At 40.9% G+C, this 18,898-nt stretch overlaps 1 protein-coding gene across 15 annotated transcripts in view; it reads left to right on the top strand.

Annotated features, from left to right (window-relative positions):
• Positions 1–18,898, top strand: part of TNIK (TRAF2 and NCK interacting kinase) — a 330,725-nt gene that overhangs the window by 199,996 nt on the left and 111,831 nt on the right. For all 15 annotated transcript variants that reach the window (XM_073674893.1, XM_073674887.1, XM_073674897.1 and 12 more), the window contains exons 7-9: positions 1,977–2,107; positions 10,444–10,498; positions 13,732–13,810. In XM_073674893.1, coding sequence (XP_073530994.1) covers positions 1,977–2,107; positions 10,444–10,498; positions 13,732–13,810 — 265 coding nt within the window. The remainder of the gene's footprint in view (positions 1–1,976; positions 2,108–10,443; positions 10,499–13,731; positions 13,811–18,898) is intronic.

The following is an 18,898-nucleotide window of genomic DNA, read 5'->3' as shown; positions in this document are numbered from 1 at the left end:
CTCACTGATCATGTCACCGTGTCATTGACTATCACTTGTTACATGATTGTAATAAACAGACTTGTACTTTATGAATAAGGCAGCTATGCAGATGACTGCGCACAGGGAAAATACTGGTGTGCATGGGAAAAGGCTGATTCAACTATTCTAAATTCTGATTGCAGCCTAGAATGGCTAACCCTATCTTAAAAAGGTATAGGATATCCCCAGAGTATGTTTGTTAGATGCAAGTTTCGCAGTCATACCAAGAATAGCAGCCTTTGAGTATATAAATTGTCATCTCCATTGTAGAATTGTAGTCATTCCCTTGGTGTAATCCAGGGATGTCAAACTCAAACACCAGAGAGCCAAAATGAAAAATTTGGACAAAGTCGTGGGCCAACCAGTATACAGAATAATGGGCCTCACATAGTGCTCCATGCAGAATAATGGGCCTCACATAGTTCTCCATACAGATTAATGGGTCCCCATCGTCCTCCATACAGAATAATGGGTTTCCCATACAGAATAATGGGCCCCACATAGTCCTTCATACACAATAATGGGTCCCCCATAGTCCTCCATACAGTATAATGGGTCCCCCATAGTCCTCCATACAGTATAATGGGTCCCCCATAGTCCTCCATACAGAATAATGGGCCCCACATAGTCCTCCATACAGAATAATGGGCCCCACATAGTTCTCCATACAGTATAAAAAAACACATAGCCCTCCATACAGAATAATGGGCCCCACATAGCCCTCCATACAGAATAATGGCCCCACATAGTTCTCTATACAGTATAATGGGCCCCAGATAGTTCTCCATACAGTATAATGGGCCCCACACAGTCCTCCATGCAGAATAATGGGCCCCACATAGCCTCCCATACAGAATAATGGGCCCCACACAGTCCTCCATACAGAATAATGGCCACACATAGCCTCCCATATAGAATAATGGGCCCCACATAGGGGTGATGGTTATGGTGTCGCGGGCCAAATATAACCGCCCTGTGGGCCAGAGTTTGACATATATGGTGTACTCTATGCCATCTGGCCTTCCTACCCTATATTCATGCCTGATCTTTATTTGTCTAGTATCTTAAAGCAGCTCTATCACCAAATTTTGCAATATAAACTGCCTATATTATTAATAAAACTCGTAGACCTAATGAGGCTGTTGCACTAGCTTTGAAAATTAATCTTAAAATGGCTGTGTAATAATGTCTAAAAAAGTTTTCCCTCGTATTACAATAGAAATTTTGTCAGTCCAGCTCTAGTTGGATAAATTAAATGCTCATTTTAATATAAAGTTGCAATAGCCATTCTGATAAGGATTTTCATAGTAAGTACACCTGTGTCATCAGGTCTAAGAAATTGACTTAAAAGTGTATGCCACTTGTTTTGTGAAATTTGGAGACAAATCCGCTTTAATGGACCACTCCAAAATGCTAGAATAAAGTCACCCTACAGGAGTGGAAGCTGGTAAAGTAGCTAAGAGAGTGGCTAGCTCAGAACTAATACCCATGGTACCCAGTGTCCTGAAGCCCTAGAAGTATTGTTTCTGATTACAAATGTCTCAACAATTAAGGTTGTGAATTTAGATTTTCCTGAATTTAGCATGTAGTTCCTCCTTTATATATAACATACCTTCTGAAGATGCTTGCAACACCTTGGAACTAATTTAGCCGAGATCTAAATCAGGGGCAGATTTTTAAAATGTAGAGGATGCAGGGTGAATTTTCCACATGGTCCATTTGATGCGGAAATTTTTGCTTAATCTGAATGAGACTTACAGGAATGAATGTGCTTGTCGCCAAAACAACCTCCTCCTGATGAATGGAACTGATTTTCAGTGTCAGAAATGAATGAATTTGTAATGGCAAATGCCTTGTATATTGCTGTTCTTCCCGGTTACAACATTTACTCGTCACTTCTTTTTGAATGTGCAGTTTTGAGTAACTTTCCTCCTTTTTTTCCTGCTTGACCACAGTGGATTTCGGTGTCAGTGCGCAGTTAGACAGGACAGTAGGAAGAAGGAATACTTTCATTGGTACTCCATATTGGATGGCTCCTGAAGTCATTGCCTGTGATGAAAACCCAGATGCAACTTATGACTTTAAGGTACATTGTGCACAAATACTTCACCACTGTTCCTAGTTGTACTTTTTGTGGGTGTAAAACTGAAGACTTATGAAAATCTATCGAGATGACAAAATCCTCAGTTCCCATAATTAATTAAGAGTATCATAAAGCTGTCATCTTCCAGCCGTAATAAAGTTGGCCTGTGTACTCTTCTCTGTGTAATATATTTTCTTGGATAAATGAATCAGATTACTGGACACCCGGGGCAAACTGAAGCTGCAGCAAATCCTCTTTTGCTCAGACCCAATTCCAAAGAAAATGATGCAATCTTTCAGAGAAGCTTTGCTGATTTTGCGCCTGAAGTTAAATTGCCATCTGCAAGTCTTATGCTGCTTATTCTTCCCTCTGTTTTGTAAACTGCTTTCTTTCTACTTTTCAGGTTTTTTTATGGCAACTTTGGGACTCGCAGATTTTTTTCATTTGACTTTTATTCAAAAGTTTTTTGAGAAAGTGCTACAAAACATGCAGAGGATTGCACTTTCTGGATTGATAAACACTTCAGTACTTCTGCCCTTAATTTTAAACCTATTAAAAGCTTAAATCCGTGTAGAAATACTTCATATTTTTTATTCTATTTATCATTTATGTGACATTTGACTGTATTATTTATATAAAAAAGTCATAAGCAAAAAAATATATGTTCAGTAAACTGTTCAGTAAACATACTTGGATAATGCATTGCAGGGGCTTGGCCCCCTTTGGGGACAATTTTTTTTAACTTAAATACATGTATTTTGGATAAAAGAACTTTGTACAATTGGGTTTCATTACAGATTTTGTAGAGTTTTTCTTTTACAGGCTGTTTGTAAAGGAAAAACTGCACATTCAATTTTAATGTAGTCTGTGGCTATAAATCAATTGTAAGGAGCCAAAAGACAGATGAGAGTCACAAACTCTCCTGTTTGATGTCAGAAGATGCTTAATGATGGATTGTCATGCAACGAGGTCCGCCACTTTCTCTTGTTAATGCAGCTTTCCTCAGAAAATGATCAGTGCATCTGTCCATACTATGGCTGGTAGAGTAGGACATGACCAGACCTGTCCATTAGCCTCCACTAATAGAAAGTCATCTTTCCCATGTGAGACTGATGGACAGGTGTGGTCACATGCTTCTCCACCAGTCGCCTTTATATGGACTGAAGTGCTTGTCAGTTTATTAGGAAGGTGGCGCTAACAATAGAAAGATCCCTCAGTGAGGTCATTCTGACAGTGTATCTGTAATGTTATGACTCATGAAGGAGGTTAGACCAGGAGATCAGAGCTGCACCAGTCCATCTCACACACTGAGAAACCTGCTCTAAGCTATGGTGGGGGCGTGTTTTCTTTCTGTTATGTTGCTGCCTGTTTATGATTGGGCTACATCATACAGGGAGAAGTACACTTTCCCAGTGAAAATGATTTGACAATTGTCGTAAGTCAAAGTGCATGTTAATTCAATAGGTTCCATATACTCTTATTTCTAAAATTTCCGCAACATCTAGACAAAAACATTTATTGTGCAATAATAATAATAATAATTTTTATTTATATAGCTCCAACAAATTCCGCAGCACTTTACATTTAAGCGAGGACATGTACCAACCATAAAGACATCACAAAGTGACACATAGTTCAACAGTTACAGGAGGAGTGAGGGCCGTGCTCGCAAGCTTACAATCTATAAAGAAACAGGGGGGAGACAATAGATAGAAAGTGCCTGCCATGTATGGTCTAACCATCATTATAAATGGGGCATTTTAAATAAGCTGCATGATCCAGTCACCAGCCAGTATCTGTCTATGGACAGTGACCAAGTGCTATTGGGTGCAAGGAGGAAGTGGACACAAATGAATAAGAGGGACCAGGTTCTGAGGAAAATTTAGAAAGTGGGAACAGAGGAGAATTATATAGGTGAATTGAGGTGATAGGCCTATCTAAAGAGATGTGTTTTTTAAAGCACATTAAAAACCATGGGGGCTAAATATTCGTCGGATTGTCCGGGTTGGTGCATTCCAGAAAACTGGCACAGCGCTAGAGAAGTCTTGGAGATGGAGGTGGGAGGTTTGGATTATGGAGGATGCTAGTCTTAGCTCAGTTGCGGAGCGGAGAGCACGAGTAGGGTGATAGAGGTGAGGGAGGAGATATAGGGCAGTGCATAAGTGTGGATGGCCTTGAGAGAGATAAGTTTGTATTGTATTCTGTAGCGAATGGGCAACCAACATTGCACAATGATTGGCACAGGGTAGAGAAATTGGTGTAGTGGCCCAACAGACATACAACATTGGCAGCCGCATTCAGGATGAATTGGAGATGAGAAGGTTTGGTTAGAAGGAGACCGATCAGTAAAGGGTTGCAGTGGTCCAGACGAGAGTGAATAAGAACGACCATAAGAGTTTTTGCAGCTTCAAAGGTGAGAAAAGGTCAGATACTAGAGATGTTTTTAAGATGCAGGTGACATGAGTGAGTGAGTGATCGGATATAGGGAATAAAGGAAAGTTTTGTGTCAAGTATAACCAACCCCAAGACACAAGTGTGCTGCTTGGGAGTTATGGTTGAACCTTCCAAGGGAATTGCAATATCGGGTATGAGTTGGTTACAAGAGGGAGGAAACACAATAAGTTCAGTTTTGGAGAGATTCAGTTTCTGATAGAGGGAGGACATGATGTTAGATACAGTGTACAGGCAATCCTTGGTATTTTATATTAAAGTAGGGGTAATGTCAGGAGAAGAGGTGTATAATTCGGTGTCATCAGTATAGAGATGATATAGGAAACCAAATCTGCTGATGGTTTGTCCAATAGGGGTAATTTATAGGGAAAAGAGGAGAGAGCCTAGGCCTGAGCCTTGTGGGGGAACTGCAACAGATAAGGAGAAAACCAGAGGAGCAAGAGCTGGCAAAAGATACAGCGAATGAGCGGCCAGACATGAGAAGAACCAAGAGAGAACGGTGTCGTAGAGGCAGATAGAGTGGAGCATAGTGAGGAGTAGCTGGTGATCCACAGTGTTGAATGCTGCAGAGAGCTCCAGGAGAATCTATAGAGTAGTGGCCATTAGATTTCGCTGTTGGTAGGTTGTTAAAGACTTTAGTGAGGGCAATATCGGTAGAGTGTAAAGAGCGGAAGCCAGACTGAAAAGGGTCAAGAAGAGAGTTATCTGAGAGATATGTAAAAGGATGATAGTGTGTTTGAATGAAGAGGGAAAGATACCAGAGGAAAAAGAGAGGTTAAATATTTTAGTTACGGTAAGTAGTGACTAAAAGAGATGTGCGGGAATAGGGTCACTGGTGCATGTTGTAGGGCAAGAAGAAGCTAGGAGACTTGTAACTTCTTCTGTGACAGGCTCAAAGGTGTAAAGTGAGCTTGAGGTGTGGAAGGGACAGGGATCAGGGGTCGGAAGGGACGGGGATCAGGGCTCTGAAGGGACTATGCAAAAATCTTTTGACTGATATGGTTGATTTTGTCTAGGAAATAAGTGGTCAGATCGTCAGCGCTGAGGTTGGTGACCGGGGCCTGTACTTTAGGGCTCAGGAAGGAGTGGAAAGTTTCAAAGAGTCGTTTTGGATTGTCGTATAGTGACGTGATGAGGGTGGTGAGAATTGTTTGGCCAGATGGAGAGCAGAGTTATAAATTTAGAGCATGAACTTATAGTGGATGAAGTCTTCTGCTGATTGTGATTTTCTCCACTGACGATCAGCACACCTTGAGCAGCGCTGGAGAAAACGTGTTTGCATAGTGTGCCAGGGTCGCTTTCGTCTGTGTTGGGTTTTTCTGCGTTTAGCTGATACTGCTTCATCCAGGGCATTCTGCAATATATTATTATAATGTGACAATGCTGAATCTGGACTGGAGAGGGAGGAGATGGGAGCTAAAGACTGTAAATTGTTCATAAGCTGCTGGGTATTGATTGCACATAGATTTCTGTGTATGTCATAAGTGGTGGTGAACTGGGCGTGGAGAAACTTCTTAATAGAGAAGGAAAGAAGGTTGTGGTCAGAGAGCAGGAGAGGGAAGTTAATAAAGTCGTACCCTGAGCAGAGCCGTAAGAAGACTAGTTCCAGATTATTCCGATCTTCATGAGTAGGAGAGTTAGTAAACTGTGAAAGGCCGAACTAGGAGGTTAGATAAAGATGATGAATGGCAGATATGGAGAGCAAATCATCAATGGGGATATTAAAGTCTCCCATGATGAGAGTGGTAATGTCACGGGATAGAAAGTATGGAAGCAGGTGACAAAGTGATGGAGGAATTGGTTGGTTTTGCCATGAGAGCATACAGAATCACCACTCTCAGGGAGAATGGTTTGAATAGTCTAACAGGGTTTCTACATGAGCCGGAATGGAGTTATAAATGCTAATTGAAGGAGGACTGGGGTTAGGGGAGATGTCGCCAGCGACCAGGAGTAGGAAAAAAAAGAGAAAAAGCAGGTGGTTAAATGATTTATGAGTTTTGTGCGCTGTATGGTGTTAGTGGATGATTTCCAGTGATTGAGAAATGTCAGTAGAGTCTAAGCGTTGTACATGGGAGAGGGAAGAAGAGAGGGACTTTTGTGGAGAGAGTGCTCAGAATGTGTAAAAGGGCGGTAGATGTGAAAGAGAGTAGCAGCTAGAACAAAAATGAAGCAAAGAGATATGGAAAATAAATAAAGTAGTACAACTGAATAAAAAGCATGTTTGTTTGTGACGCGCCCCCTGGGCCTGTGCTGGTGCGGGGGATACCCGGAGCCGGATCGCTGGGGGTTGTAGTCTGTGTGGCGGTGACCCGGTCCGTGCCCAGGGCGGTCAAACCAGTGGCAGTCTTAATGTTGTAACAAGTGTCCGACTACGCCACCCGTGGATTGCGGTCAGTGGGGACCGCCGCTGCGCTGCAGACCGCTGAGGCTGATGTTGTATGCGCAGCCAAGTATGGGATTACTCCCCACGGGAGAAGTATTGCCTCAGGGCAGCTAGTGTGGATGATGGGAGTGATGGTGTGAGCGTCCCAGTACTGATGGTGCGGCGATGAAACACAGAGACGTGTGGTGCAGTTCAGGGTCTTTACTGATGGTATAACGCAGACCCTCCCGGGAGTACTGGTTAGCAGTAGGGGCCTGGTCAGTCTGTAACCAAGTAGGATCTCCCCTGGCCAGGTGGAGTTGTAGGCCTCCCCGACTATCTACACTCTTTCCTGGCTACCTTGCTCTATGCGGGTAGAAGTAGCCCACGTCCCTGAGTATACCGTGTGGTGCTCACCCATATGGCCGGTGACTTGGGGCCTTCCGTTAGCCTCCGCTTCGCGATGGCGGTGCTGGTCCCTTGCTTGTGACCGTGCATCCGGGCTTCTAAGGCCAGAGGACATGGAATCCCCTGCCGGTTGGATTCTGCTGCTGGACCTGGATGTCCCCACAGCCTCGGACTCCGTGTCCGTGTTTAGTGTCTTCAGCCAAGGCGAGCTTTCTAGCTTCCAGCCTCTGGCACTCGCTCCTGCTCCTACAGAGTTCCTGTTGTCACTTTCCCTGTGTCTGCTGTCCTCCAGACCTGACTGCGTCTCTGTCTGGGACTTCACTCTAGGCTCTGACTGCTCTGCTTGTTCTGCAGGCTCTGTCTGTCCTAATCCCGCCCCAGACCCAGTTTATAAGGGTTTATTTTTTTTAATAATATAAGGGATTGGGACATGCCATCTGTCAGCAAGAATTAATGGCGCTGTATAAATAAATGTTCTGTGTGTCTGTGGTTGTATGGGATCATAGTGCCAAGTACAGTACAGACCAAAAGTTTGGACACACCTTCTCATTTAAATATTTTTCAGTATTTTCATGACTATGAAAATTGTACATTCACACTGAAGGCATCAAAACTATGAATTATCACATGTGGAATTATATACTTAACAATAAAGTGTGAAACAACTGAAAATATGTCTTATATTCTAGGTTCTTCAAAGTAGCCACCTTTTGCTTTGATGACTGCTTTGCACACTCTTGGCATTCTCTTGATGAGCTTCAAGTGGTAGTCACCGGAAATGTTTTTCACTTCACAGGTGTGCCCTGTCAGGTTTAATAAGTGGGATTTCTTGCCTTATAAATGGGGTTGGGACCATCAGTTGTGTTGTGCAGAAGTCTGGTGGATACACAGCTGATAGTCCTACTGAATAGACTGTTAGAATTTGAATTATGGCAAGAAAAAAGCAGCTAAGTAAAGAAAAACGAGTGGTCATCATTACTTTAAGAAATGAAGGTCAGTCAGTGTGAAAAATTGGGAAAACTTTGAAAGTGTCCCCAAGTGCAGTTGCAAAAACCATCAAGCGCTACAAAGAAACTGGCTCACATGAGAACCGCCCCAGGAAAGGAAGACCAAGAGTCACCTCTGCTTCTGAGGATAAGTTTATCCGAGTCACCAGCCTCAGAAATCGCAGGTTAACAGCAGCTCAGATTAGAGACCAGGTCAATGCCACATAGAGTTCTAGCAGCAGACACATCTCTACAACAACTGTTAAGAGGAGACTTTGTGCAGCAGGCCTTAATGGTAAAATAGCTGCTTGGAAACCACTGCTAAGGACAGGCAACAAGCAGAAGAGACTTGTTTGGGCTAAAGAACACAAGGAATGGACATTAGACCAGTGGAAATCTGTGCTTTGGTCTGATGAGTCCAAATTTGAGATCTTTGGTTCCAACCACCGTGTCTTTGTGCTACACAGAAAAGGTGAACGGATGGACTCTACATGCCTGATTCCCACCGTGAAGCATGGAGGAGGAGGTGTGATGGTGTGGGGGTGCTTTGCTGGTGACACTGTTGGGGATTTATTCAAAATTGAAGGCATACTGAACCAGCATGGCTACCACAGCATCTTGCAGCGGCATGCTATTCCATCCGGTTTGCGTTTAGTTGGACCATCATTTATTTTTCAACAGGACAATGAGTCCAAACACACCTCCAGGCTGTGTATGGGCTATTCGACCAAGAAGGAGAGTGATGGGGTGCTACGCCAGATGACCTGGCCTCCACAGTCACAAGACCTGAACCCAATCGAGATGGTTTGGGGTGAGCTGGACCGCAGAGTGAAGGCAAAAGAGCCAACAAGTGCTAAGCATCTCTGGGAACTCCTTCAAGATTGTTGGAAGACCATTTTCGGTGACTACCTCTTGAAGCTCATCAAGAGAATGCCAAGAGTGTCCAAAACAGTCATCAAAGCAAAAGGTGGCTACTTTGAAGAACCTAGAATATAAGACATATTTTCAGTTGTTTCACACTTTTTTGTTAAGTATATAATTCCACATGTGTTAATTCATAGTTTGGATGCCTTCAGTGTGAATGTACAATTTTCATAGTCATGGAAATACAGAAAAATGTATAAATGAGAAGGTGTGTCCAAACTTTTGGTCTGTACTGTACTTCTTGCATTATTCAAAGAACAGCACTCCAGAGCTCTATAGTGATGGACCACTTCACCAATTATGTCACATTTTTCTTCCTGCTCCAGTACCGAGGGAGGCCACCTACAATGGGCGGCTGGAACCTGATTCCAATGTATTCCAATCTTCAGGAATGGAACCTAGTCAGTTAACAGAACAATGAAAACACTTGCACCTCCACTTCATTTTGGATCCACTCCTGACTTTTGCTTACTATGGCCACGTTCACACCTTCAATATTTGGTCAGTATTCTACCTCAGTATTTGTAAGCCAGAACCAGGAGTGGGTGAAAAATGCAGAAGTGGTGACGTGTTTCTATTTCACTTTTCCTCTGATTTTTCCCTCCTAGTTTTGCCTTACAAATACTGATGTAAAATGCTGACCAAATACTGAATGTGTGAATGTGACCTTAATACTGATGCAAAATACTGATTAAAATACTGTCATATGAAAGTGGCCTAATGCGACTAAAATCTGCACCGCTACCAAACCATAGTGTGTTACCGCCTTATTGTGCCGCTAGTTCAGCTGTTCATATTCAGGCAGTTCGTATTCTCTACCCAATAAAGCTTATTTTCAGTCAAATTTAGTATAAAGCCCTACAAGTGCTGCAGTCTTGCACAGCTGTCCCACTTCAAGCTTCATTTCATTTCACTTGGAAAGAAAAGTAATAAAAAACTAGGAAAAGACTAACAGCAGCGGCAGCAAGTGGCAAACAATTCATCTTGTTCATTGTCGCTGTTCATCAGGGTTGAAAGCTGCAGCCCATCACTACTGGAAAAGCGTATTCCATCTGTAGAGACTGACAGCGCTTTTACTTGTTCATTATTTTTCATTCTGAAAAACACTTCTATCCAGAAAACTGAATATTGATGACGCAGCGTCTTCTAATCTAAGAAAGCATAAATTCAGTATTGTTTTATAATGTTTTTCTGCTTTTTTATTGTAGAGTGATTTGTGGTCCTTAGGAATAACAGCCATTGAGATGGCAGAAGGAGCTCCTCGTAAGTAATGCAGAACTACTGTCTTTTATTTTTTATTTTTCTTCTACATTATCATAGATGAGTGATGCACCATTATGTATACAACTAGGGCCATGCTGTATATTTAGCATGCACTGATAATTAATATTTTTCCTAGCCTAAAAGACTCCCTTCGCCAGTTAGCATTCTTCACAAGGAGAAACTTTGTCCTCCCTAGACCCTGAACATTAAGTATATAAAAGTTTTTCAAAAATCATAGTTCTGAAAAGAAAATGTATTCTCACGATCATATCTTTGCAGAACTATTATTCAGGATGGCCTATGTAGAATGCTAATCAGATAGATGTTAGTAGACTATTCTCTCCATAGGGAGCTTACCTAGCCTGAGGAGCAGACTTTTATCATCCGTCGCCTTTTGTTTGTGTTATTGTCCATTGAAGTATTATTCTTTGTCCTCACCTGTACAACGCTAATGGTTTCCTTCCTTTTTTTATATTGAGTTTCTAATTGGTTTCCAAGCGCTGGATTAATGGGAGAGTCTTTTGGCTCTGTAGGGGGAAGGTGCTAATGGATCTTTACCAACATTACTTAATATGAAGGAAGGTAGACTAATATACTTCATTTAAGCCCATGAAATGCTGTTTAACCCCATCCGGGAATTTTTTTTTATTTTTGCGCTTTCGTTTTTTCTTCCCCTTTTTCAAGAGCCACAACTTGAATTTTTTTCTGTCTATATAGTCATGTGCGGACTTATTTTTGTGGGACAAGTTGTCGTTTTGAATGGCACCATTCATTTTACCAAACCATTTTGGAATATAGGAAAAAAAAAATCTAAATTGCAAAACAATGCAATTCCGCCATTGTTTTTTGTGCCTTGAGCTGACATTTTTTTAATGATACGATGTGACATTTTGATTTTTGATCACTTTTACTATATTTTTTTTGGGAGATGCAGCAACAAAAAAAATGGCAATTCTGGCATTCCGATATATCTTTTTGGTTGTTATTTTACGGTTTAAACAATGCTATATTTTTATTGCTCTGACTTTTTTTTTGGTTACAGTTATACCAAATAGCTTTATTATTATTATTATACATATTCTTTAATGAATGCAAAAAAGGGAAGTGATATAAAATTTTATATTATAAATTATTGGTGCCTTCATCAGGGACTTGACTTCCCTAATAACCCATCGGTTCCCCGTATTCACTCGCGGTAGACCGATGGGACCTAGTGCTGGTTAACCAATTGACAGCGGCATTAAAATGGTTAAATTGCAGAGATCAGAGCGTGCTCTGTTCTCTGCAGTTACAGACCTCAGCTATGTAACATTTTGTTATGAAGCAGGGACAGCTCCTGAGCCAGCTTTATACTTTCCTTGGTGACCTATGATGAAAATGTTCATTATAGGCTCTAAGAAGTTAAATATCACTGTGTTCAATGTTTTAGACCAAGCTAATAATCCATAGTAAAAAGATACGCTGCTTCAAAATCTGGACTAAGGGAGAAGTATAGGAAGTCACTGGAGTTGTACAGTGTTCTTTGGTCTCCTTCCTTAAGCATAATTTGCGGCTGTTACCAGGTTACCTCTTTTTCTGGTGGTAGGTTAGTAATATATATTTTATAATTATTCTGCCCTTGCTGTAAAGTAAATCTGCTTCCATGCTCTGACTTTGTGTATAGATATATTATCAGCCAATCAGAGGAGGTTCAGCAGCCAGAAGGAGGGAGAGAGCAGCATCGTGAACCAATGATGAGTCAGGAGGTGTGTCTCAGACTACCACAGTCCATTATAGGCACTGCAGCTAAGCTGTAATAAAAGTTTGTGTATGCAAAAATCTTTGTGAATGACTGTCACATTTAGTCATCTTAGACTGAAGACACCCTTGCAATACATTTCCTTGCCAATTATGAAATATATGGTGACTTACACCTTGGCGGAACAGGAGAGTCTCTCTAGTGCCTCTACACCTTGGCTCATTAAAAGGAAGGACAGATATTGTCTTGAAGGACAACCCCTGTAAGGCCTCATTCACACACAGGTGAATTGATGCATTTTTTTTTCTTTGAGCAGTCAGGATTTTTTATTCAAAATATAAAATAGTGATCAAATACAATGCCTCTGTTCACATTCAGAGCATATGTTTGATATGAATACCGGCATATGCTGTGGTTTACTGGATCCGTCAAGTGTATCCAGATAGCCCTTTCCCTGGCAAAGGCCAAAAGAATTTACCTTGTTTGGAGTATAGAATAATGTAGTGGACATCACTATTCCATACGTTATACAGTAAAAAATGCATACAACATGGTGATGTTTGCTTTGTAGTTTGTTAGATTTGCACCAGCCAAACCTGAAAATTCAGTAATATTGTAAAAACATGATATCCTTAAAGAGGTTGTCCACTACTTTTACATTTATGACCTATCCTTTGGATAGGTCATCAATGTCTGATCGGCCGGTATTTGACACGTGGCAACCCGCTGATTAGCTGTTATCCGTGTAGGCAGTGCCGCCCGGAAGTACTCACTTGCCGAGATACGCCATCTTCTGATAGTGGCCCCCACAGGGTACTACACATCCGCTTCCTATTGATTTGAATAGGAGGCGGATGTGCAGTACCAAGCCGCGACCACTACCAGCAGATGGCACAGCTCGGTTAGTGAGTACTTCCGGCGGCAGGTGCTGACACCGATAACAGCTGATCGGCGGGGGTGCCGGGTGTCTGATCGGTCCACGGTCGGTCAGACATTGATGACCTATCCTAAGGATAGGTCATGAATGTAAAAGTAGTGGACAACCTCTTTAAATGTTGCATTGTAATAAAACCGTATTTGTTAAAATTAACTGATAATATTTTACTGATGTATTTAAATAATTTTCCTTTGCATTATTTTAATGTCTTTATTAGAATTTCATGCACTGTATTTGACTTGAGGATAACTTAGGAATTGTACTCTGTTCTTTAAAATAGATATTTTCTTAGTCGTCTCCTAACTCTGTTTATATCCCCGCCAAAGCTTCAGGTGTGTAACTCTTGGGTCATAATTCACTTGCTATTCTGTGCAGTATTACGGCCTCGATTTCAGTGGATTAGTGTAAAGGCTTCTAAAGCTCTAAGGTGTTAATAGCAGGTACATTTTTCTGCCACTATAAGCCAATTGCCGAAAATTTCATTTCACACGTACGTTGGGTACAAAATGTTGTCTTGCTGTCATTTTTCCGTCTGACATATTTTTTCTTAACCTTTAGCACTCTGTGATATGCATCCCATGAGAGCCCTTTTTCTAATCCCTCGGAATCCAGCTCCTAGATTGAAATCGAAGAAATGGTGAGTCACTGTTGAGACTGCTTTTCCTCAGTAAGCTCTGTGTTGGCACTCCGTCTCTACATGCATAGAATGGATGAGGTCTCCAGGACGAGAGACATAATGCTGAATACAGCAGTAAACACCTATCAAGAGATCTACGTAGTCGTAAAAGGTTAATATCTGCCGTCATCTATAAACTACTGAGGACTCTTGGGCCCCGATTCCTCATTTGCAATTTATTAAAGTTAATTTTTTTGTGTTGTGGTATTTGCTGATGTTTTTGCAGCAAATTCTTCAAAATGGTGCACAGTGTTGAAGAATTGTTTGTACTTTATTATTGTCCGGAGACGTTTTTTTGTGACTCAAAGTACTAAAAGTCTCAAATCTCTTTTAAAGTCTTAAAATGCTCCAAATTGAAAACTTCACCAAAATAGGATGTCTATATCCAGACAATACACCTTGTGCATGAAATGGCCAATTCACAAAGAAGCTATAGAGTCATAGGATATATAAATGTTACATTTTATTTTTTTTATTACATCATAATATAACATTGCTATAAAAGGTTAAAAACACTACATAGTCAGGGGGTGTCGAAGGCTAACGACGAAATGCGCGTCAGTGCCTAGCACCATTCCGGCGAAAGGAGATGGACACAGGTAATTGCACTATTTAAAACCCTTCTTTTTCACATACTTCCCTGATCTTGCCCGTTATTTCACATACTATACTTGACAATACCTATTGTGATATATTGTGCTCAGATAGCAACGTACATTTCTTCCATATCCTTATTAGATATGCTATGGACATGATTCACCTGTAGTGACATCTCCTCTTGCTATGGTCTGTCGCTTTCCTCTGTACACTCCATGTAGTGTTTTTAACCTTTTATAGTAATGTTCTATTATGATGTAATAATAAAAAAATGAAACGTAATATTTATATATCCTGTGACTCTATACCTTCTTTGTGAACTAACCATTTTCAACATTTGGTAAAAGTTGCATTTCATCAGTTTGTCTAAAACTTCTGGATAAGCAAAGTTGTTGAAAAATCAAAAAAGACTGGGTCTAAGCATGTAGAGAATAAGATGCAATTACCAAAGCCACTAAAAAATACCAAATTACTCCAGAAAACTGGAGAAACAACAATGATAAATGATAATAATAAAATGTAATAAAATCTGCCCGATGAAGAGACTAAAGAAGTCTTGAAAGATTGATACTTGTCATCATCAGGTAGCTATAAAAGGGTATTAACTAAGGAGAGCTCTCATGTGTTACCTTTTCTTTATATACATTTGCATTTTCCTCTGGTTATACTGTTTTCTTGCAGATCACATACTCAGTCTTTACTCGGTCTCTTGCTAGTTGAAACATGATTTGGCAGTGTCTTAGCATGTACCATAGCGTAATTTCTCAGTGGAAACAACTTGTCTTTCTAACCCGGCATAGTTCATCTTGAAGGATTAGGAATGCATCAACTTGAAGAGCGCAGACTGGGGATGGGCTTCTCAGATTGCTTAAATAAAATCTTAAGAAATCCAGGGCATGGCAGGACTGAACTTACTCTGTGCAGCTGTTGTTTTTCCCCATTGGAATACATGGTATTCAGACGAACATAAAAGCTGTGCTGTAGAAAAGGAGAAAAAGCTCAAGTTGTCTCCGTAACGGAGTGGAATGATTGTGTATATGTATTTCCAGCACGTTACAATGTATAAAGTTTTCCTGCTTTTCTAGTTTTTATTAGTTCTTTGCAATTGTAGATCTCAGGAATCAGGGAACATGGCATCTTAGGTCTCATTTAGAAATGCACCTTTTAACCCATTAAAAATGATACGATGGATCCATGGGAGTGGGTCCTGTTGTTCTGCCTGGCATTGTTATCATTTATCTGCTTGGTTGTTTCTTTTTTATTCTTCAGTCCTTTCTCTTTTTGGCTATCATCTGCCGTTCATGTTTTTTTGTCGTATCTCATTCTCTGCTTGACTTGAGCATACAACTTTCTGCTTTTTCATCACGGAGGAAAGATGCCAGCTCAGTGATCTGAACAGAAAGTTCCCATTTCCACTGGGAACAGCACCTGGTGTGCATGTGGCTCAGGGAAAAAAAACGAACACATGGCGTGATACTGCAGAGATCACCAGAATGGCAGTGAGGATAGCAAAATAATTGCAAAATGTCATCACTTTGTGAAGGAAGTGCTTGCATTAAAGAACTTTTCACAAACTGTTTAGTTTTACAAAGCTTTGAGTATTAAAGGGGTTGTCCACTAATATTATATTGATGACCTACCTTTAGTATAGGTCATCAATATTAGATCCGTGCCACAGTGACACCCCCAGTGTCACCCCCAGTGATCAGCTTTTCACAGCGGTGGCTGAATGTTAGCAGTTGTGGTCACAGGGCTGTGGGGTCGGTAAGCTAAACCTCTGACGACTCAGTTTTCCTGACCTCTGACTCCGACTCCTCAGCCTTGCCTCACTACTGAGCATGTACATAAAGTGCAGCACTGCCTCACTACTGAGCGTGTACATAAAGTGCAGCACTGCCTCACTACTGAGCATGTACATAAAGTGCAGCACAGATTCATCTCAACAAAAAGCCGATATCCTTAGATCAGGAACAGAACAGACATTTATAGGACATTTCATAACTTTCCCAAATTCTTATGACAACATTTACAGGATATATTGCATTGTATTGCTGTACCCAATTTGTTATATATTTTAGGTGTCTGAGTCGGTTTATTTTATACCAACTCCAACTCCGACTCCACCAAAATGGACACCAACTCCATGACTCCGACTCCTCAGGCCTGGTTGTGGAGCTGCACAGCTCCATCAACTGTATAGTGGCTGCAGCAGGGTACTGCACATCCGTACCTATTCAACCGGAGAGGAGTGGATGTGCATTACTGCAACTGATCAGCTTTTCCCAGTGCCAGCTGGATATGATCACATCGCGGTACAACACCCAGTACCCTCACCTATCTGATATTGATAATCACAAGGATAAGTCATCAATATTAAAGTAGTGGACAACCCCTTTTAATGGCGCACTTATAGGAAATACATTTTTCCTTGCGCTTACTGTTTAGAACGAGAAAATCTTCGGTCTTTGATCAATAGTTGAAATTCTTGCAATATGAATTATGTATTCATGTGAACAAAATGAACTCTTACTTTGGTTGGCCTAAATTTGCTAACTGCATGCTTTTTTCACATGGCCATACATATTGCATTGATGAATTACATAAGAATCTTTGTGTTTTCACCAAAAATATATCAGTTTGAATAGTGGTTTCAATGACTGAGCACTTTCCTTTGATAGCTGCAGCATCCAGATATAGGGTCAAGTCATGGATGTTTGACGACTCCTGTGATTTGTAGCTTGAGAGAAAAGCTCCATCATTTTTGCAGGCAGCCATGCCTTCTTTGCATGATTTTATCCACTTGCACAATGATTAAAAGCTAATGCTTCACACATATCGGCAACATAGGAAGCTTTACCAGCAGTTGTGTATGTTAATATTATCTAATCGATGACCACGAGGCAGTTCCTATGATGACAAACATTAGAAAAGTTGTATATCGGCTCACCAACTGTTGAAAAATGCCTTGAATCGAGGTGCGGTGCATGGAGGCTCCAGACCAACTTCTGGGTGTAGATATAGCAAGCAAAATGGAAAAATCCAGCATCTGCAGGAAATTAGTTACGGTAAGTATTTTAGACATTATTTTATTAGCAACATAGTTAAAAAAGGGAAAAATTAAAGATCAAAACATGCAAAGATAATAAAAGTACATGGGTCTACTCGTTTCGAGCAGAACGGCTTAGTCCTTTCGGTTATGCTCAAAACGCGTAGACCCATGTCCTTTTATTATCTTTGTATGTTTTGTTTTTTTAATTTTTCACTTTTTTTTAACTATGTTGCTAACAAAATAATGTTTTAATATACTTACCTCATTTCCTGCGGATGCTGGATTTTTCCATTTTGCTCCTGGTTCGTATGATGGTTCGTTTCCCATTGCTTTCATTATTGTTGGCAACAGATTCCCTGTTTCCATGTGGGGATGTGCTGCCAACCAGAAATAATTCTTATGGGCACATAAAAGAAGTGATCAATGACAAATGTTTTCTTGTTTGTTTGATTGGTGACCTTGTATACAATGGGCATGGATCGCGAGCAAACTGTTGTATCAATGTTCATTGTTGCAATCACCGCCCTTTGTAAAGGGTCCTTAATACATTTTTTGAGGGCTAAAAAAAGTTTTAAACATAGGAGATACTGCATTCCTCTCTTCCTGTGTGGTCAGTCATGCATTCTTTTACTGATTTACAGATGTGGCAGAGGGGTATCCTGCTTTCTGAGTTAATTGATAAAAGACCTTTATTAATTTGCCAGGGTAGAGAGCGGTTACAAAAAGTTTCACACTCTAGAGAGCCCTGTGTGTCCATGATGCATTGTATAGACTGGCCATTAGCAATGGGCGAGCACTAAAATGCTCGGGTGCTCGATGCTCGAGTCGAGCACATTGGAATACTCGGGTATTCGACCCGAGCAATGAACCCAATGTAAGTCTATGGGAAACTCGAGCATTTTTCAGGCGGCTCTCCCCGGCAGTCTGCAGAGGGCCTAAAAATTGCCCAAATCGATGGGAACAGTGCTCAAATGACATGGGGACAACATGGGGAAGACCCCTTTTAGCATTTCTGACTGCCAGGTCACTTCTGTCAACAACGTTGTCAGAGGTATTACGCCACTTTTACGGACTCACAATAAAACATACCAAAACAAAACCAAAATGGATTTTCCTGGGAAATATGTTAAGGAACATCCTTTCCAGGGTAATGACTTAATGACGTACAGTACACACCAAAAGTTTGGACACACCTTCTCATTTAAAGATTTTTCTGAATTTTCATGACTATGAAAATTGTACATTCACACTGAAGGCATCAAAACTATGAATTAACACATGTGGAATTATATACTTAACAAAAAAAGTGTGAAACAACTGAAAATATGTCTTATATTCTAGGTTCTTCAAAGTAGCCACCTTTTGCTTTGCTGACTGCTTTGCACACTCTTGGCATTCTCTTG

This window comes from Phyllobates terribilis, unplaced genomic scaffold (assembly GCF_046119375.1).
Source record: "Phyllobates terribilis strain yellow unplaced genomic scaffold, ASM4611937v1 Scaffold_3__8_contigs__length_932513732, whole genome shotgun sequence".
Lineage (NCBI taxonomy): Eukaryota > Metazoa > Chordata > Amphibia > Anura > Dendrobatidae > Phyllobates > Phyllobates terribilis.
Note: the sequence above shows the minus strand (reverse complement) of the source record. Positions and strands in the feature narration are given on the sequence as shown.